This window comes from Ranitomeya imitator, chromosome 1 (genome assembly GCF_032444005.1).
Source record: "Ranitomeya imitator isolate aRanImi1 chromosome 1, aRanImi1.pri, whole genome shotgun sequence".
In the NCBI taxonomy this organism is placed as follows: domain Eukaryota; kingdom Metazoa; phylum Chordata; class Amphibia; order Anura; family Dendrobatidae; genus Ranitomeya; species Ranitomeya imitator.
Window position 1 is genome coordinate 695887293 of NC_091282.1, and position 22096 is coordinate 695909388.

The 22096-nt window shown below is 45.0% G+C and overlaps 1 protein-coding gene across 1 annotated transcript in view; it reads left to right on the forward strand.

Annotated features, from left to right (window-relative positions):
* The window catches only part of UBR1 (ubiquitin protein ligase E3 component n-recognin 1), a 233593-nt gene that overhangs the window by 131585 nt on the left and 79912 nt on the right, over positions 1 to 22096 (forward strand). Inside the window, exons 14-21 of the mRNA XM_069730874.1 lie at positions 1657 to 1785; positions 3341 to 3521; positions 4713 to 4774; positions 6004 to 6114; positions 7342 to 7407; positions 12815 to 12919; positions 14017 to 14080; positions 17874 to 17998. Of these exons, the coding sequence (XP_069586975.1) occupies positions 1657 to 1785; positions 3341 to 3521; positions 4713 to 4774; positions 6004 to 6114; positions 7342 to 7407; positions 12815 to 12919; positions 14017 to 14080; positions 17874 to 17998 (843 nt within the window). The remainder of the gene's footprint in view (positions 1 to 1656; positions 1786 to 3340; positions 3522 to 4712; positions 4775 to 6003; positions 6115 to 7341; positions 7408 to 12814; positions 12920 to 14016; positions 14081 to 17873; positions 17999 to 22096) is intronic.

Here is a 22096-nt window from a genome sequence, read left to right on the forward strand (position 1 = left end):
ATGTTTAGTTGTAGAAAGCGAGCAGAAAAGAAGGCTGAAATAGCAGACACAGTGCGGGATTTTGGTGAGTAAGGAGGTGAGGTCAGGTCCGGATAGGTAGATCTGCATGTCATCAGCGTAGAGATGGTACTGCATACCATGGGATTCCATGAGCTGTCCCAGGCTGAAAGTGTAGATGGAGAAGAGTAGGGGTCCTAGAACAGAGCCTCGAGGAACACCGACTGACAAGGGGCGAAGTGAGGAGGTGGTGTGGGGGAGGGAGACACTGAATGTTCGGTCTGTCAGATATGACAAGATCCAGGAAAGGGCCAAGTCTGTGATGCCAAGAGATGAGAGGATCTGTAGCAGAAGGGAGTGGTCCACAGTGTCAAAGGCAGAAGACAGGTCCAGGAGAAGGAGGACAGAGTAGTATCGCTTGCTCCTGGCAGTTAGTAGGTCATTGGTGACTTTAGTTAGGGCAGTTTCAGTTGAGTGATGGGAACGGAAGCCAGATTGTAACCGATCAAAGAGGGAGCAGGAGGAGAGGTGGGAGGACAGTTCAAGATGGACGTGTTGCTCCAGCAATTTGGAGGCATAAGGGAGAAGAGATATCAGGCGATAGCTAGACACAGAGGATGGGTCGAAAGAGGGCTTTTTGAGGATGGGTGTAATCTTGGCATGCTTGAAGGATGAGGGGAAGACACCTGTTGTGATTGAGAGGTTGAAGAGATGTGTTAGGGTTGGGATGAAGACCGTGAAAAGGTTAGGGATGAGGTGGGACGGGAGCGGGTCGAGCGTGCAGGTGGTGAGGTATGATCTTGACAGGAGGGTGGAGAGCTGATCTTCTGTCATGGTGGAGAAGCTGGTTTTGGAGGAGCAGGGTTGAACAGCTAAGAGGGGCAGTGGGCACTGTGGGCCAAAGCTTTCTCTGATTGTATCGATCTTCTGTTTAAAGAAAGAGGCGAAGTCTTCAGCAGAAATGAGGGAGGAGGTGCTGGGGGACGGAGTAGAGAATTGAAAGTGTTGAAAAGCTATTTAGGGTTGTGAGGCAGGGAGGATATGAAAGATGAGAAGTAAGTTTGTTTTGCAGCAGTGAGCACAGACTTGAAGCTGGCGAGGAACTGCTTGTATGCAGTGAAGTGGTCGGCAGAGCGGTATTGCTTCCATCTCCGCTCAGCGATCCTGGAAGCCCGTCTCAATTCTTTGGCCAGGCTCGTCAGCCAGGGCTGCCTGTTGAGCATTCAGCTGTCTCTTGTGCCCGCATGAAGAATTAATGGAGCGGTAGTCTTGATTGGAAACCTGCTCCATTTACATGGGACTCCTCCTAGTACCCTGTTCTTGGGATTGTTCAGGGCCCCAGTGTTCAAAACCTGTGAAGTTTTTAAACTTTAGTATCACTTAAGTTAGAATAAAAAATAAAAAAAATCTCAGTATAAAGTCTGTTCCCTAGATTCAAACATGTAGGATTTTGTACGTGTTTTGGGATCCAAAAAAACTTGAAATTAACTCTATTAAAAAAAAAAAAGTCTAAATTTTTTTTAAGCAACTTTTGCAGTTCTCTAATAATTAAGACTCTGCGTTATCTCCGCCTATTGTAAAGCTGTCAGCACACGCCATATATGCATATCTGATAAATGTTTAAAAGGTTGCTTTAATTTGACTGTACTTGTTTTTGAGGGCATGGAGGCGATAAGTAGAATGATAGGACAGCATGTTGAGAGGGAGTCTGATTGGGAGGCTGCCGTGGCCATGCAAATGCAGCTGAAGAATGTACTGATATTACTCCAGGAGTGGTGTGCCAGCAATGTAAGAACCTTTCCTGTCTTCTTCAATTTGTGGTATGTTTTTTCATTAACAAAAAGACAATCACAGATTCAGACAGTCATTCATTACTCTGTTGGTTTAGATATTTTACTTTTATACACATGATCTGGGCCTTTGACTATTTTGTGTATTTGGTAGATGCTAATGAGGGAATGAAGAGTTAATTCTTCAGCGGCTTTGCCCAGTTCCCTGCTGAGATGTTGAGCTCACTGATTAGCTGCAGTGCTGTTTGCATCATGTCACCACTGCAAACAATGCCAAATGTTGCTTAACTCTTCACAAGAACAGTAATGCCAAGTTAAAATGACCCATTTCCTTTCTTCTAGAGGATGGCAAAGCGTTTTCAAGTTGCTCTTTCCTCAGTTTGAAATGTAATTAAGAAATCACAGTTAACAGGAACGGTGGGGGCCAAGATAAGGTTTGGAAGACCAAGTAAAATATCAGTGAGATGCTCATAGGAGTGCTAGACACGGGTAAATCGGAACCCCTGCTTGACTGCAAAAGACCTTCAGAAAGATTAAGCAGACTCTTGAGTTGTGGTGCATTGTTCCAGTGTTCAGAGGCAACTGCACAAATATGGCCTTCATGGTAGAGTCATCAGAAGAAAACCTCTCCTGTGTCCTCACCATATAATTCAGCATCAGAAGAATGCAAAAGAACATCTTAACAAGCCTGATACATTTTGGAAACAAGTACTGTGTACGGTGTACCGATGAGGTAAAAATAGAATATTTGGGCACAATGATCAAAGGTATGTATGGAGATAAAAGGTCACAGAATTTCAGGAATTAACACCTCGCCAAACATTTAAGTATATGAGTGGTTCACTCATTCTTTGAGGTTGTGTTGTAGCCAATGGCACAGAGAACATTTATTGGGTAGAGGGAAGAATGGATTCTGTGAAATTTAAGTAAATTCTTGTTGCAAACATATCATCTGTAGCAAAGCAGAAGTTGAAAAGAGAATGGATCTACAAATGGATAATGATCCTAAACACACGTCAAAATCCACAATAGACTACCTCAAAAGGTGCAAGCTGAAGGTTTTGCAATGGCTCTCAGTCTCCTAACCTGAACATCATTGAAAATCTGTGACTAGACCTGAAAATAGCAATGTATGCAAGACGACTCTAACAGAATTTTCCAAGGAAAATCCCTCAAACAAGAATTGAAAGACTCTTGGCTGGCTACAAAAAGTATTTATAAGCTGTGATACTTACAAAAGGGATGCTACGAGATGCTAACAATGCAAAGTGCCTAAACATTTGCATCAGCCCATTTTTCCTTTTTGTAATTTTTAAAATGTAAAAAAATGAAGAAATTGTTTTTGGCAACAAAAACAAAGGAAATGTGTCAGCTTTAACTCTAGGCCTTTCATAGATCATTTCATCTTCAACTTGTTTAACTGTTTGACCAGGAGTGCCAAACTTTAACGTATGTGCATATACATAGATATATAGAATATGGCTATTACAGTGTGTGAGCGGGTGTTGGACACTTGGTGAACGTGATTATTTCATTTTGCTCCTCTATTAAAGGATGATGTATTGCTGATGACCTACAAGGCTTGTCACCACAGAGTTCTCGGGTGCATTAAACCAGTAACGTTTCAGCAGAGGACGCCAGTACAGATGTGTGGTCATTCCTATCACAGTTACCCGTTTAAGGTGTCCAGGGATCCAGTCAGCATTCATCTGCCCCTATCTCGGATGTTGGCAGGTGGGCTTCATGTTCCTTGATATCCTCAGTGAAGATGGTGCTTGTTTTCCATGGAAAAACATTGCAGGGATAGAGCTTCTTAAAGCATAAAAATAAAATACCATATTTTTCAAATTCTAAGACACCGACTGTGTTTAGACAGTAGAAAATGGGGGGGACTTTTTTTCACACTTCCTGGCAAACAGTGAAAATAGAGAGGTCATTCATTATCGTATTATTTTATATTTATCTCTTATTTTTAATAGGATACATGTTTATTGATTTTAAAACCTTTTACTAATGGCATTATCACTGATATTAAAACAATAGGGTAAAATGGGATGTATTCTAAAAACACAGCTCTGCTAGATATGCACATTTTATAGATCATGCACTTTTAATATGCACATTTTTAGGCAATCGCGCACATTATGCATTACCTTATCTTGCAGTTCCTTCCAGGCATGTGACTTGAAAGGTCCTGGAGGTAGTTGATTGCTAGATTCATCAGCTGCTTGGGATGTGCAACCTCTGTGCAGGTCCTGGTAGCTTCCTTTCCTGCCATGCACTGATTACTTAGATCAGTGTGGGGAAGATGACAGCCAATCTCACAGTGATCGGGAAGGATGCAGTATTGGAGTTCTCCGCCATTACAGGAAGTTGCCTCTAGACTGTATGATGTACACTTTCTTTTTTTTTTTTTTTTTTTTTTTTTTTTTTAGCAAGCTGTCTCTTGCTAAAAAGTGTGCCTTAGAGTTAAACAAATACGGTACGATCATGTAAATAATATTTCCAATTTACTTGTATCTTTACAACCAATATTCAGTTTCGGGTCTAATTTTTAAAACTTGATTATTTGAGTGCTAAAATAATGATGGCCTATCCTACCTCCTTGGCTGAAGCAATCAGTGGCTCGGCTGTGCCTAGTACTGCAGTTCAGCACCTTGCTAAATCTTTGTTCTGGGGAATAATACCCAAATGCGGTGTCTGTGACCGATGCATTGATGATTGATTAGGGGGAGGATGCCTAATGGTCATCAGAAGGAGTGTTAATGCTGCAGTTCCTGACACAAAAAGTTGACTTTTGGGTTCGAGACCTACCCCCTTATATTAGGCCACTAATGTTTTTATTGCAAAGAAATCCCCGTTAATGTGCAGATTTATCATTTTATCAATCGATATTAACATTTCACTTGTAATCATGTGTTACAGGTCTGCATTCTCAAATGAGTAAAACGGGTCTGATCACAAAACTGCCACAGCTCATTTCTCCAGTGAGTATCGCTGATCTCCATAACTATGAACCTTAATTTTTTTTTTATATTTTAAGTTGTACTTTTTATTTATTGAAGTGAACTTTATGCGATAGGCAAATTATTAGTAAGACAGTGCAGCTTATTGACTTAAAAGTATTCACTGGACAACCCCTTTATCACCTATCCACAAGATAGGTGTTAACTTACTGACCTTTGGGCACCCGCACCCATCAGATGAAAGACACATTTTTATTTCTCCTCATTACGAAATACAGCAGGTCCGATGCCTCACCACCGCTCCATTTATTTTCCATAGGGCTTCCTGAAAAACCTGAGCACTGATTTCAGCAGCCCAATAGAAAATAATTGGAATGGTCGTCGAGCATGCATACTTCTGCTCCATTTTTAGCAAGGATAAAAGTGCCCCGTTGTGCTGATTGCTGCTGGTCACAGCAGTCAGACCTCCAACAACCTCGTGAATAGATGTTTGATGAAAACAAATCATCATCAACCCCTTTAAAATACTCATACATACAAATTGGAGCATAGTCTTGAAACTTAACTATTTAGAGACTTGGGGCCTATATGACGTGTATGGAGGCATGCCAACTCTCCCTTAAGGGGGAAATTTTGGGGGGCAACAGTATGATCAGGCATGTTGGATTTCAATATGCCTAATCCTGTTGCTCACACAGGAGTTCAAATGAGATGTCTGGCTTATTCCCCTCTTTATTAAAGATAATATGTCAGCATAAAACAATGGCAAAAAGCCTGATTCCAGAGTTGTCCCTTGATCATTAGTTTTCTGCAGTTTTTAATACAACTTTATTGTATTATCAGCAGGAGATTATCACTCTTGGACTAGGTGTTACCTAACTAATCTGTGTAACCGCACCCCACCACTGATTGGCAGCTTGCTGACAAGTGCACACAGGAAGCTGCCAATCAGTGGTTTGGGCGGGGTTATACACAACTCTGCATTCTGAGCACTACTAGATCTACAGCAGAGAAAGCGGGGATTCTATCAAAACTGCAGCAAGCAGCCCAGTAAGTGACACATAGCTGTACTCTAGGTCTCTGCCTCTACAATATGCTGCTCAGATTCCATAGCAAATACCTGCTGATAGATTCCCTTTAAGAACACATGTATGACCATCTGACTATTACAGATGATCTTATTCCTTTAAATGACATCTGACTGTGTAATGATGACATAAAGTTTATAAATATATCTATATATTGTTCAGAATGACTTCCAGGTGGAACTCCTCATTGAAAGTCCATTGCAATGTTTGGTGCTTGCTGGTCAAGTAGCTGCTGAGATGTGGAAGAGAAATGGCCTCACAATCGTAAGCCAGGTATAAATTTAACAAAAATAAAAAAAATTCAAATGGATCCTCTATCGTCGAATTACCCTAAAGTACGAGTCTTCAACTAAATGGGGGTCTGGGGTCACTTAGAAGAATCTGAGGGTGCAGTCCATCATGTTGTTAAATCTTAACTGCGGCTACATGGCAACTTTGGCCGCAAAATAGATACAGTCCTCCATGCTGCACCCCTGAATGCATTATGCCTTGCACCATTAATATACAATTAGCCACTGTGTAACCCACTATTTAATCTATAAACTGAGAAGGCAGCGCTGTGCCCACAATTGGCAGTAACTCGCCATTTTTTCCCCCCAAACAATAAAAGTATAAATGTAATTAGCATTGTGCTTCTCGCTCACAATTCTGAACAAGTCCCTGCCGTGTGTTCTACCATGTCCAATTCCATGTTCCCTCTCTCCCTGCTGTATCGCTGGCATTTGCAGACCTTTTCCTGCCTCGCCACTTCCATCCTCTTCTGCCTGGTACCCGCTAAATGTCGCAACCAGAGTGATAACGTCATTACACCAGCTGATTTTATAGAGCAAGCGCAGAGAATGGCTTCTTCCTTTTTACGCTGTGATTTTCTAATGTCAGGAGTGAACCTGATGATGCGCACTGCCATTGGGGCCCAAAAAAAGACTGTAATGAGGGCAATTTTGGGCCATGAGCCCTCCTGCAGCCGCCTCCTGTCCCTGGCTGCTTTGTGTCCCCCAGGCCTCTGTAAAGTTGCGTGCCAACTCTATCCAGTGTTTGTGTGGGATCATATTTTCTTGACTTGGATCATATTAATAATTTATATTCTGATTGCAACAACCAAAATTACATATTCAGGTGCCATAGGTCGTGCGTTTAATGTGTCTATAGGTCTATGGTAGCCATAACATTCAGTAACATAGCTCCAATAGTTACTTTTTCCAATTCATTCCTTACATCTTATCCATAGCCTTATATGATGCAAAATGAAGATGGCTTTAGCCCTGATCCTTGGTCCTAGTCCTTCACCCTGTATCCATCAGAAACCAAGAAGTGCGAAGCTCCACACCATTTTCTGTTGACGCTTTCACACATGTTGGGAAGTGTTTAGCCCCTGCCTAATACCTAAATAATGCTATGATTTTCTGTTTTATTAAGCCATCATTCTTTAAGAACTCCCATTAAAAGTTCACATTAAGTGCTTATACATTTTTTTTTTTTTTTTAAATATTTTCCATCTAGGTTTTCTACTACTCGGATGTCAAATGCAGGGAGGAGATGTACGATAAAGACATTGTGATGTTGCAGGTATTTACTGCTAATCTATGAAGCTATAATATTCAATTCTTTGATATACGAATTTCTGTTCTCTATGCGCGGAAAAACCACTGGTCCAATCTGCCCCACATTTAGCTCAGAAGTTAATCAGGCGCTTTATAAGGCTTTTGACCAACAAAAGTAGTTATTAATAGAAACCCCTTCCTGACATCACTAGACGTCAAGTTTCTGCTCGCAATTTGGAGATTTTGGCTCCATATCTGTAGGCAACAACATATTTTTTAGCTTTGCATAAAATTAACAAACTGTTAATCCAAATAGTCCCTATTGTTGAATGTTTGTTCTTCAAGCTTGATAAAATGAGTGGACCTACTTGAGCCAAATTTGGCAAATCGATCAAAGGTTTTACACTAAGTTTCAACTTTCTTTATCGCCTCTCATTGGGGGACACAGGAACCGTGGGTGTATGCTGCTGCCACTAGGAGGTTGTCACTATGCAAATAAAAAAGTTAGCTCCTCCTCTGCATTGTACACCCCACCGACTGGCATTACACTTTTCAGTTTAGCTTAGTGTCAGTAGGAGGTGGACAGGGGTCTTTCATTAGACCCTTATCTACCTCAATGTGCGTAGTTTCTTTTCAGGTTTTTCCGGAAGAATACAAGGTGAGCAGTCACACCTGTAGTCCCATAATACAGACTATGAGTACGGCGTGTACTGCCACCCCGTATCCTCATAGATCCCTCTCCAGGACCAAGAGCCTAGCACACAAGCGTGCTTAGAAGTCCGGTCCTGGCTCCGTCCCCCACCCACTCTCCTACCAGAGCCTGTCGGTTGCGGAGACGAGGACGTCCATCAGCTCCCTGGACGTCTCATTCCCTTTTCAGGTTAGTATCGGCGTGGGAGGTTTGAGGTAAGTATTTCCCATCCCAGGTATCATCCCATCCCAGATATCTCAAGGGGGGGGTCTTACTAGGGGCTCCCAGATTACCTGGTCGTCGCTTGCACCCAGATTGCACCAGCACGACCCGAGTTTTCAATATATTACGCAGAGGCGCGTTTCTTTTTGCTGCGGCCTTCTGTCTCCTTTCCGATGCGGTGCCCTTACAGGCTGCCGCGCTGCTTCCCATCTCCGGCGCCGTGGTTCTACGGCCACCTTCTCCACCGTCTTGCGCCTGTGATGCAGCACTGACAGGCTGCCGTGCCGCTCCTCCCTGTGGCGCACTGCCCCGATGCCGCCGTTTCTTGGGGCATTTCTTCCCAGCGCGGCAGCCTGCCCTGCGGCGCACTGCTCTGGCGCCGGGGGGTTATTCTCTGCGGCCGCTCTACAGCGGGACAGCCTTGGCACTATTCCGGCACCGCGGCCTCTTTCCTCGGCCGCCGGCTCCTAATTTAGGCCCCTGCTTCTGCCAGGGCCTACTTCCGGTACCACGCTCCTCCACTTCCGCTTTCTTCGGGCGGGCTTTCTCCCGCCCGACAAACTGTGCCCTGCACTCTCCACCACCGGCGCCATCTCGGCTGACTTCGCCCCTTCCTCCACGCCGCTGCTTGACACACAGGGCAGAAGCTTCCACATAGTGCCCCGCGCTTTCGCCGAAGAACTCTGCAGAGCGCTCATTTCTGGGGGCACAGCACACCATCTGCGCGGATTGCAGCACCAGAGGCCGCAGGGCAGGAGCTCCACTTTTTCTCCGGAGATCCCCCACAAGCGGGACATCTTCCTCCAGGCCTGCAGCAACCTGGTATCTGTTTTCTCGTCTGCTGTGAGTAGCTCTGCACTGCAGACTGACACCCACTGTCCCCTAACCCGCTGGCATTTTCTTCAGGGACCTCTTCAAAATGTCTAACTCTAAAGGGGGCCCCCTCTCGCCCTCCTACTTCTTCCTCTTCTGCCTTAGTCAAGTACTTTGCATGTTTGTCCTGTAACAGCAAACTTCCCTCAGGTCAGTCCTCTCTGCTCTCAGGCCTGCAGCAACCCGATTGTTCCCACCGCCCAGGATCCCCCGGCCGATCTGCCCGAGAGTGATACCCCCATCCCAGGCTGGGCTTCCTCTCTGTCACAATCGGTGGCCGATCTAACACGGGTGTCTCAAACTCTGGTGACCGTGCTGGACCGATTACCTCTGCAGACTCCCGCAGTGGCCAGCGGGTCGCAGGAGCCTCCACCCGAGCCCTCCTTGACAAGCCGCAAAAGGTCCAGACAAGAACGTCGATCTGAGTCCTCATCTCGCTCCGTATCGCCACATGGTCCTCCTCTACGGTCGGCGTCCTCCCGATCCTCCTCCCCTGAGTCAGGCAAGGCGTTCTCTGATGCGCCTTCGGAGGATGTTTCGGAGCTGGATTCGAACCAAATCGCTACCATGAGGGATATGGTTCAGAATCTCATTGTAGTGATAAATCTAACCTGTGGCGTCAAGGAGTCCTCTACGGAACCCGCAGATCAGGCAGTTTCGTTTAGACGGGCTAAACCACCTTCCAAGTTTTTCGCTCCTCACCCAGAATTCGAGGAGATTATGACCAGAGAAAGGGAGAACCTGACCAGACGCTTTCAGAGAGGAAAGTGACTTGGCGCCTACAGAGCTCATCGCTAATTGGACTGCTTCTCCTTCGGTGGATCCTCCAATTTCCTGAGTGTCCACCAACACGGTCCTCCCACTGTCCAGCGGAGCATCTCTGAAGGATTCTAACGAGAGTCATAGAATCTTTCGCGAAGTCAGCCTTTGAAGCGGCCTCAGCTGGTCTTTGCCCGGCCTTTGCTTCCACTTGGATTTCAAAATCCATATCCAAATGGGCCAAACAGCTCCGTCAGGGCATTGTGGACGGGGTTCCATCCAGATAGCTGGCGGAACTTGCCAACCAGATTTCTCACGTGGGTGAATATCTGGTCTCCGCCTCCCTGGATGCCACGTCTTGTGCGGCTCAGGCGTCCAGCAACGCGGTTGCCATCCGCCGGACCGTTTGGCTTAAGGCCTGGCAGGCGGATTTTCCTCTAAAAAGTCCCTTACCAGCCTGCCGTTTCAGGGGTCTCGTCTCTTTGGTTCTAAGCTGGACCAAATCATTAAGGACCCTACAGGGGGCACAAGTTTCCCTTCTTCCCCAGGCCAAGCCTCGTCGCCCTCCTCCTAGACGTCAATTTCGGTCTTTTCGTCGCTTCGCGGCATCAAACTCCTTCTCCCAGCAGCAACAGAGGCCACAGGCACGTCAAGAGAAGAAGACTGTATCCTTGAGGCCCACTCCTTCCTGGCGTCCCCGCTACTCCCAGGGTAGATCCTCCAGGACTGGAAGAACCACCTCAGCATGACTCTCGGCTAGTCAACAGCCCACCTCCCAGGCTGGGCAGCCGTCTCCTCTTCTTCATGGACGTCTGGATCTCCTCAGTAGAGGACGCATGGGTCAGGGAAGTTATATCCTCAAGATACAAAATAGTCATTTCACAACCCCGGGATCGTTTTTTCGAATCGCGACCTCCAAGAGATCCCGCTCTAGTTCAGGGTTTCTTTGCAGCCATCACTTCTCTCCTCAAAGCCGGTGTAATTGTTCCCGTCCGAGAAAAAGAATGGTTCACAGGTTTCTATTCAAACCTTTTTGTGGTACCGAAAAAAGACGGCAGGGTGCGCCCCATTCTGGATCTCAAATTGCTGAACAAGAGTTCGTCTGAAGCACTTCAGGATGGAATCCCTTCGTTCAGTAATTGCTTCCATGGAGGCTCAGGAATTTCTGTGTTCCATAGATATTCAGGACGCCTACCTCCATGTTCCGATATTCCCGGGACATCACTGATACCTGCGCTTTGCAGTGCTTCAGGAACATTTTCAGTTTGTCGCCCTGCTGTTCGGTCTTGCAACCGCCCCAAGAGTTTTTACGAAGATCATGGCGGCGCTGATGGCCATCTTGAAAGTCAGAGGCCTGGTTCTGTTTCCATACCTCGACGACATCCTCATCAAGGCTCCGTCCTTTTCTCAGGCTCACGAAAGCCTGTCCATCGTTCTCGACACCCTAGCCCGTTTCGGGTGGCTGGTCAATCGGAAGAAGTCCTGCCTTTTTCCCTCTCAGTGCATCATCTTTCTGGGCATGCTCTTCGACACTCGTCAGACCAAAGTCTTTCTTCCCGAAGACAAGAGATCCATCCTTCGTCGGGACATACGTGTGCTCCAGGGCCCTTGGTCTCCCTCCTTCCGATCGGCCATGAAGGTTTTGGGGAGGATGGTAGCAACATTGGAAGCGATTCCTTTCGCCCAATTTCACTCGCGACCTCTTCTGCAAGCCATCCTGTCTCAGTGGAACAGGTCTGTATTCTCCCTGGACCGCCCGATCCGACTTTCTCCCCTGGTCAAACTGTCTTTCAACTGGTGGCTGACGTCACCTTTCATCTCCCAGGGCAGGTCCTTCCTTCCAGTTCACTGGTAAGTGGTGACGACGGATGCCAGCCTGCTCGGCTGGGGTTCGGTGTTTCGTCACCTGACTGTATAGGGCCGCTGGTCGGCGCAGGAGTCAACTTTGCCAATCAATGTCCTCGAGATCCGGGCCATTTTTCTGTCCCTTCGTCACTGGGAAAGTATTCTCAGGGGCCTTCCAATCCGAATCCAGACGGATAATGCCATGTCAGTGGCATATGTCAACCATCAAGGGGGGATTCGGAGAGCCTTGGCCGAGGTATCCAAGATCCTCCTCTGGGCAGAGGCAACAGTTCCGGTGATATCCGCGGTGCATATTTGCATAGTGTCAGCCTCCTAGTGGCAGCAGCATACACCTATGGTTCCTGTGTCCCCCAATGGAGGGAAAGAAGAAACAGATTTTACGGTAAGCAACCAAAAATCCTGTTTTCTGCCCCACTTCGTTTTTGACGTATTCATAATAGAAAAAAAACGGCATACAAATGAAAGAAGAATAATGTATTTACTACCAAACTGGAACAATCTGCCCCAAATTTGCCACATGTGTAAATCAACCAAGTCTCAAGGCTGACTAGGTACGATGTGCTACTCGATGAGCACATCGGGCAAAGATGTAGTCTGAAGCCTCCTTGAGTCTTGCTTGATGCCTAATATTAGGCGTTATTCACAAACGTCTTCAAACCAGTCCTTCTATTGTGCACATGGTGTCTTTTCTGCTTATGGATTAGACTGAGGACAAAGCCTACTTGGTCTCACGTCCCCTGTGGATACGACCCAAATTCCTTGTGGTTTTAAACCTTGTGTGATTATCGGGCTGCTTTTGTTGGACAGGATTTGTAGGTTTGCAGTTATTCCCTGTACTCCCGTCTATACAATTGGTATCAGGTGTATTTCCTGTCCATTTGTGACACGCACATCTCGTATACTATATTCGCATGCTTTCCAAGTTTATTTTTATATACATTGCTAAGATTCTAATATCAGAAAAATGGTGGAGCAATTACTTTTTCTTTTTAATTAAACAAATTTGTTTCCTTTTTTGTAGATTGGGGCCTCGTACATGGATCCAAACCATTTCATGCTATTGGTGCTGGACAGATTTGAGCTAGTGCAGGCTTTGTCTAAAGTTTCTTTCCCAACCAAAGACATGGTAGGACTTTGACTTTCAGCTCTTATTTGTCAGATATTGAACACCGGGTTTGATGCACAGTACACATTTTTTGTTGAGTATTTACCAAAATTACCAAAAAAATGTTAATGCCCTTTGAATCTCTGTATTATACCTCTCTCTCATTGCCGTATAGATTTGATTGGATTGATCTGTCCTTGCTAAAAATAAAAAAATAAAATGACTCGTAATGCTAAAGTTCATGGCCATGAAAATGTTTCTGGCCTTCTTTAAAAGTTAATTGTGTTTAGGGGATATTCATAACAAAAAAAATAAAAAATGGGGGTGTGGAGGGGCTACTTGCACTCGGAATCTGCCTTCCTCCAGTGCTGCTGGCCCGGGAGAGATGACTGCTAGTCACTTGAACTGCTTGGTAGCAGGGTCATGTAACTGATGGAAGTAATGTCATCTTTTCTGGTCCAGAGTTGACAATCAGAGCTGCTCTGCTGGAGCGGAAGAGTGGTTCCAGGGGTAAGTATGCTGTCCCTTTATCTTTATAGGGATCACTTTTGCGTTGATAACTTACAGACCATCAGAAAACCTTTTATAGGAGTGAAGCAGGATTACCCCTTTATCTGGAAGCAGCAGGTATAACATACCTGTCCTATTCATTATAATAAAACAGGTGTGTGATACCTTGCTTTCTTGCACATATCTGTAGACTTAATATCACTGGCCCCGTTCACCTCCCATAACATAACTGCATGCAGTCAGATTACATCTCTGAAGCATAAAAGCCAACTATCACATGTAGTTTTTTGTGTGTTCGCTGACTCTACACTTCCGCTGGGCACAATCCAGGAAGCCGGGTTCCCTTTGCAGCTTATTCAGGAAAGCACTATAGCTTGCCGAATAAGAGAACCCAAGCAAATTCGCTCAACTCCAGCTTCTACATATTTTCTTCATCATAGCAATTATTTTTCATCTGCCATGAACTTTTTTTTTTTTTCCTATACTTTTGTATTGTAATATTACTGGAATGGTGTAATTAAGATGTTCAGTCTTATGTTCCAACAGCAGTTCTGTTGTGCAGTGTTTTTTGCTTTATGTGATCTGTTATGTTTCTTACCTATATATAGGACCAGATGAGACAGTGGAATATGCTAATTGAAGAGATGCTTTACTTTCTTATTTGCGTTATTGGTAAGAACCTGACAATTTTGTGACAAAGGCAAGAAGGTTTGGTTACTGAAGTTGGGGTTTACAGTCATGGACAAAAATTTTGAGAATGAGACAAATATTAATTTTTCCAAAGTCTACTGTTTCATTTTTTCTAAAGGCAATTTGCATATACTCCTGAATGTCAGAGTGATCAGCTTAACAGCAATTACTGTACTTGCAAAGTCAATATTTGCCCAGAAAATGAACTTTAACCCCCAAAACACATTTCAACATCATTGCAGTCCTGCCTTAAAAGGAGCAGCTAACATCGTTTTAGTGATTGATCCATTAACACAGGTGTGGGTGTTGATGAGGACAGGGCTGGCGATCACTGTCATGATTAAGTAAGAATGACATCACTGAGCACTTTAAAAGGAGGCTGGTGCTTGGTATCATTGTTTCTCTTCAGTTAACCATGGTTATCTCTAAAGAAACACGTGCAGCCATCATTGCACTGCACAAAAATGGCCTAACGGGGAAGAGTATCGCAGCTACAAAGACTGCACCTCAGTCAACAATCTATCGCATCATCAAGAACTTCAAGGAGAGAGCTTCCATTGTTGTCAAAAAGGCTCCAGGGCACCCAAGAAAGACCAGCAAGCGCCAGGACCGTATCTTAAAACTGTTTCAGCTGCGGGGTCGGACTACCAGCAGTGCCGAGCTTGCTCCGGAATGGCAGCAGGCTGGTCTGAGTGCTTCTGCACGCACTGTGAGGCGGAGACTCTTTGAGCAAGGCCTGGTTTCAAGGAGGGCAGCAAAGAAGCCACTTCTCTCCAGAAAAAACATCAGGGACCGACTGATATTCTGCAAAAGGTACAGGGAGTAGACTGCTGAGGACTGGGGCAAAGTCATTTTCTCTGATGAATCCTCTTTTCGATTGTTTGGGACATCTGGAAAACAGCTTATTCGGAGAAGAAGAGGTGAGCGATACCACCAGTCTTGTCTCATGCCAACTGTAAAGCATCCGGAAACCATTCATGTGTGGGGTTGCTTCTCAGCCAAGGGAATCGGCTCACTCACAGTCTTGCCTAAAAACACAGCCATGAATAAAGAATGGTACCAGAATGTCCTCCAAGAGCAACTTCTCCCAACCGTCCAAGAGCAGTTTGGCGCCCAACAATGCCTTTTCCAGCATGATGGAGCACCTTGGCATAAAGCAAAGGTGATAACTAAATGGCTCATGGAACAAAACATAGAGATTTTGGGTCCATGGCCTGGAAGCTCCCCAGATCGTAATCCCATTGAGAACTTGTGGTCAATCATCAAGAGACGGGTGGACAAACAAAAACCAACAAATTCTGGCAAAATGCAAGCATTGATTATGCAAGAATGGACTGCTATCAGTCAGGATTTGGTCCAGAAGTTGATTGAGAGCATGCCAGGGAGAATTGCAGAGGTCTTGAAGAAGGGTCAACACTGCAAATATTGACTTGCTGCATTAACTCATTCTAACTGTCAATATAACCTATTGGTACTCAAAATATGATTTCAATTATATTTCTGTATGTGATATAAACATCAAACACTAATAAAAACCAGAGGGCAGCAGATCATGTAAAAATATAATTTTGGTGTCATTCTCAAAAATTTTGCCCATGACTGTAGGTCAGTGTATAAAATAATTAGATGCACTTTTTAACAAGAGAAAACCTTGCTAAAATGTCATTGCGTCTTAGTCTGAAGCCAGGAGACCAGCAATGTTGGAACACCTTTAGCAGAGTTCTGTTAGAGTGCTATACAGGAGGCTGAAATTCCCCTGTAACTAGAGCTAATATACAGCCCCAGCTACAGGAGGAAACTGGCAAAAATAAAAGAATGTATTATATATTTAAAACTCTCCCTCTTACCTCCTCACCCTCCCCTCCCAAAGGAGGAAATGCGGTACAGTGTATAAAATTAAGGAGAAAAAAAAACAGCTGCCCACATTGTGAAAAAATAAATAATTATTTTAAATGAAGAAAAATTCCAATATGTAAACATTTCTGTAGAATGGGAAAAATCTAAATTTAGCGGGCCTCTGGGGTTGTAAATAAAAAAAAAAAATGAATAAATTAAGAGTTGTAAACCTCCATGCACGATAAAACTCAAAAATGTGCCTGGTCAGAAAAAAGAGAAGATTAAAAAAAAAAAATAACCCAGTCATGAACTGGTTAAACGTGGGTACGTTCTTAAAGGGGTTGTCCGGTCAAAAGCAATAAGTCTTCAGTCCCTGTATGTGATTGCAGACTTATGAATACCCTTAGCGCACGCACTGTGGGGATTTGCCGGTTTCAGACCCCGTAACAGACAGACAAACAAATGCACTGGCAGGGTGCAGTGGACCCGATTAATGATGGCAGAAACATAGGTGCAACAATAGTGACGTCACCACTCTGCTTTCCGGCCGCTGTGCTTACACAGGGCAGAGAAGCAGAGCGCCGAGGGACAGACAGCGGAAGGTAAGTATGAAGTGTTTGTTTTTTTTTTTACTTTTACGCTGGTAACCAGGGTAAACATCGGGTTACTAAGCGCGGCCCTGCGCTTAGTAACCCGATGTTTACCCTGGTTACCGGTGAAGACATCGCTGAATCGGCGTCACACACGCCGATTCAGCAATGTCAGCGGGAGAGCCAGCGACCAAATAAAGTTCTGGCCCTCTAGCCCCGACCAACGATATCACAGCAGGATCCTGATTGCTGCTGTGTGTCACACTGAACGATATCGCTAGCCAGGACGCTGCAACGTCACGGATCGCTAGCGATATCGTTCAGTGTGAAGGTACCTTTACGCACATGCAGGCGGCCACCCAGTGCTGCAAAATGCATGCTGTGCGAACAGAGGCCACAGTTTAGAGAGCCATCTGTGTCCAACTGCACCCTGCAAGATAAAGTGCAAAAAACATATCAATGTATGTAAGGTATTATATGGAGAGAAGCCGTGCTCCCTGGCTGGGGTATGTATGACTCATGTAGGCTCTCCTCTCCCTGGTTTGAACCTGACAAATCCCCACAGCGCACAGTACGTACTCTGGGGGGGATTCGTACATTTGTCACACAGAGTGACAGCAGACTTATTGGTTTTGACCAGACATCCCCTTTAATGGGGTTGTTCAGGTTTGGGGCTTAAATCTGCAGTTTTTCTATGTGATGGCAGACTTAAAAATCCTGACAGTGTGTGCAGTCAGCATTCTCCAGCACTGGGTGGGGGCTGGTCATGTGACCATAAGTATTCAATTTGCATAATTACAGCCACCTTCCAGCTAGGTATGTGTTTTTGGTACTTGCGATAAAATCCCTTTCTTGTTTTCTTCGGTTTCCTGTGTCCCCTAGTGATGCAGATGTGATAACCCAGTGTGCAAATTTGCCTGCAAATTTCTTTCCGTTTCCATTCTCCTGTTGTCAACTTCCGTGTTTTATGGTTTACTTCCCGTTTGTTTACTGACTGGCCACCACTGCTGTATTTCAGCGTTGGCCGAACATGCGGAGTTGCTGCCTACAAGTTTTGCCTTGCGGTCAGCCAAGCCACTTCTGTCCAGTTATATTCATTGCTGTGGTCACTGCCTGGCCACACATTGCAGCCCAGGAGCAAATCTCCACTGTTGTCCAGCCCACCCACCAAACCTCATCACCTGTACAGTGCAACAGTGCTGCTGGCCCCAACTCTCATTAAACTGGAAAGTTGGGCTTGCTGTGAACCTGTGTTCTTTAGAAATTTTTTACCCCCTTTTTAATCTGCTTTGCCCATGTCCGGAAATTAGATATTCACAAGTTTCACTTTATTATAATTTATTTTGCAGGAGAACGGTACATGCCGGGAGTGAGCAATGTCACCAAAGAGGAAAGTCTCATGAGGGAGATTATCCATCTCCTCTGTATTGAACCCATGGCTCACAGTGCAATTGGAAAAGCCTTGCCAGAGATGGTAAGTACAGTTCCTGCTAGAAATACAGCAATGCTATATTAAAGCATGAAAAATGTTACCAGTACTAAATTATCACAGTATTCACAAATATATTGACCCCTATGTATAATGCATTGAAAAGGAAGACCGGAGTCACCATATCCCCTGCTAACCGACTGCTCCCGGGAGGGTCTATCTACATCAGTCCTGCAAACGCTCCAGTCCCCCGAAGGATCACTGAGGGATTCAATAGCTTTGGCTAGCGAAGCTATGTATTGAAACAGTGACGAAGCCCACTCAGGGGGACTAGGTAAACTGGGCTCGGGGGCGGCGGAGGGCTCCTGAGCGCAGTTGTGTTCACAGGCATTACACAGCAGTGAACTCTGAGCCTTAGGAAACACAGATTGGCAGGAGGAGCATGAAGTGAAGAATATAGCCATAGTCTTGTTAGACCTTTTTAATGCCTTAGGCTGGGACATGATGTATTCTTCTTTGTGGCCTTATAATATTAGGGGCTGCGAAGAGGTACTGCCAAGAAAAGAAGGGGATACAGCAGGGAGGAGAATCCCGGTGGGATTCAATTTGTAAAATGCATTACTCCGACTGAATGGACCTGCTGCCTCCGTCCTGATGGCAGAGTGCGTGCTGTAGCGGTCTGGGGGGAGAAAGATGGTGAGATTTGAAAGGCGCTTCTTGTGCTGTGCGAGAAACGTCATAGCATGGGCGGAGTCGGGGGTTGCGGCCTAGAACAGGGCCAGATCCAGGGCTAAATTTACTACGCCGGCCGATGCAGGGAAGAGCTGATGGGTCCCCCCTTAACCATCACCTCCCCAGACTGCCTGAAAGGAGCCCTCCAGGCCTGGCACTTACCCAGAGCTGCCGGGTGGCAGGTAAGGCAGCTTGCTGCAGTTCCTCCTGTGCTGCTGCTGGTTTGGACAGTGCAGAGATAAGGGTGAAATCCCTCAATCCACCATCCCTTTAGGAGGGAAGTGGAGCGGGACCGTCCACCTCCTTGTACCATCCGCTTTAACAGTGGTGGTGCAGTGGGGGCTGCTCGGATGCCACGTGGGCATCTGTATATCCAAGAGGTCAATCCCCCTAGGATGGGACAGGGCTGAATGTCCGGCAATAGGACTGGCTGCGGAAGAGGATATGTGGAGGCGACACTCCATGTGCTCATCCATTGAAGGTGTAGGAAGATCAGTGCCCTTGAAGGGACCCGTCGCCCCTAAGAATCAGCTCAGGAGTGGAATACCACGTCGCAGGAGAGGATACGGAGAGGTGACATGCTCCGTGCTCGCCTGTTGATGGTTCGGGGAGATCAGAGCCTTGACAGGATCCGTCGCCTTCTTAGTCCATTGTGAAAAATAAAATCAAAAATGTAAAAATAAAACAGAGTTTTGGGTCTGAATAGCAGACCCATCCTTGTGCCTCCTACGGACACTAAGCAAGAACTGGTTCTCTGGGAGCCAGCAGGAGGGTGTATACTGCAGGGGAGGAGAGCACTTTCTTTGTATCACTTAGTGTCAGCCTCCTAGTGGCAGCAGCATACACCCATGGTCTGTGTCCCCAATGAGGCAAAGGAGAAACTTATTAATACAAAAATAGATTTTACAATAAAAGTATAATACATGAGTATTACGAGAATTATTTATTCATTTTTTTTTTTTTTACTTATTTATGGATATGAAAAATGGTGATCCACAAGATGTAGTGGCCGTAAACTACGAACAGGAAAACATATAAGAACACCGTTTACAACATATTCTGATCATATACACTGCTCAAAGAAATAAAGGGAACACTTAAACATAACATAACTCCAAGTATATCAAACTTCTTTGAAATCAACCTGTCCACTTAGGAAGCAAAACTGTTTGACAATCAATTTCACATGCTCCTGTGCAAATGGAATAGGCAACAGATGGAAATTATTGGCAATTATCAAGACACACTCAATAAAGGAGTGGTTCTGTAGGTGGTGACCACAAACCACATCTCAGTACCAGTGCTTTTTGGCTGATGTCTTGGTCACTTTTGAATGTTGGTTGTGCTTTCACACTCCTGGTAGCATGAGATGGACTCTACAACCCACACAAGTGGCTCACGTAATGCAGCTCATCCAGGATGGCACATCAATGCAAGCTGTGGCAATAAGGTTTGCTGTGTCTGTCAGAGTAGTGTCCAGAGGCTGGAGGCGCTACCAGGAGACAGGCCAGTACACTAGGAGACGTGGAGGGGGCCGTAGAATGGCAACAACCCAGCAGTAGGACCGCTTCCTCAGCCTTTATGCTAGGAGGAACAGGAGGAGCACTGCCAGAGCCCTGCAAAATGACCTCCAGCAGGCCACAAATGTGCATGTAAACAAAATCCTATATAGAAAAGAAATACCAAAAATATCTAATAAATAAAAACTTTTTAATGATTATTAATCCATATGTAAACCCCCAAAAAATATTCCTCAAGCATGTAAAAAGTATAATATTCTATTTTATTAGTAAGTCCAACAAAATGACACAATACATGATTAAAAAATATGACAAAAAACAGATATGAAATTTTATTAAAAAAATATATGTAATATAATAGAGACTAGTATGCGGTGGGCAGGGTATGTCAGGTCAATTGGTAAAAAATATTAACATATATTTAATAGAGAACATATGTATATTAAATAAAAGTTCTCATTTACAGTAAGTTTGAAATAATGGCTCGTTATATAAAAAATGCAAGTGAATATAAATAAGTAAATTGCAAACTTATTCATGATAATTTAATGAAAAACAAATATATGAAGAAAAAAAAATGCACATAAATATAAAACTAGGAATAAAAATCTTTTAAAAAGTGACAGTGCATCAAAGAATCCTCAAAAGCAAAGTGCAAATACAGGAAAGTGACAGTGTATCAAAGAGCCTACATAGGCAGAGTGCAAATGCATAAAAAAATATAAAAAAAAAAACCAAAAAACAGCCACTGATACCAACCGGTATGACGCACCGCTACCCTAGCACACACCACTCCAACGCACGTTTCGCTGCTGCTTAGTCATCGTTATTCCAAAAATAAAGCTATGCAAAAATAATTATTTTTTATTTAAAATGGTTTTTATCGTGTAAAAGTGCCAAAACATGAAAAAATGATATAAATGAGGTATCGCTGTAATCGTTCTGACCCGAAGAATAAAACTGCTTTATCAATTTTACCAAATGCAGAACTGTATAAGCGCCCCCCCCTCCCCCCAAATAAATTCTTGAATATCTGGTTTTTGTTCGTTCTACCTCAAAAAATGTCACGTTCCCAAGAAAAAGTCAACTCGTCCCGCAAATAAACAAGACCTCACATGACTGTGGACCAAAATGTGGAAAAATTATAGCTCTGAAAATGTGGAGACGCAAAAACTATTTTCTCTTACGCCTCATTGGGGGACACAGGACCATGGGTGTTATGCTGCTGCCACTAGGAGGACATAAAAAAAAAGAAAGAAAGAATAGCTCCTCCCCTGCAGTATACACCCTCCTGCTGGCTCTAAGTGAACCAGTTCTTGCTTAGTGTCTGTAGGAGGCACTTGGGTCTTCCAGACCCCACCGTTATTATTTTTATTCTATTTTTCCTTTAACGGAGCAAATGGGGCGACGGATCCTTTCTAGGTTTCGATCTCCCCCGAACCATCAACAGGCAAGAACGCGGAGCATCCCTCCCCGTACCCTTTCCTGCACCTTTGGATGCCAGCCCTGAGCTCACTTTACGGGCGATGGTTCCTTCACGTTCCGATCTCTCCCCCCGCCCCCCCCCTCCATAGCAGACGACCACATGGAGTAGCCGTCCATCTACCTCTCCTGGAGCCAGGTGCATAGCCGGACATGATGTTTATGGCATCCGTGCAGCCCCCCTCTGCATCACCAGTTATAGCGGATGATGGAAAGCGGCAAACGCTCTCTTGACTATGGCGACGGTGGATTGAGCACCGGCCCACCGCATCTACCGTGAGTACACCTGCGGGGCCGAGGCGCTGGGAGGTCCTGGTCCCTGGGATAAGGGAGGTCCGCATATACCTTATAGCCTGGGTCATGTCGGTCCGCTCAAATAGCGGCTGCGGCGCCGCAATTACAAGCTTAA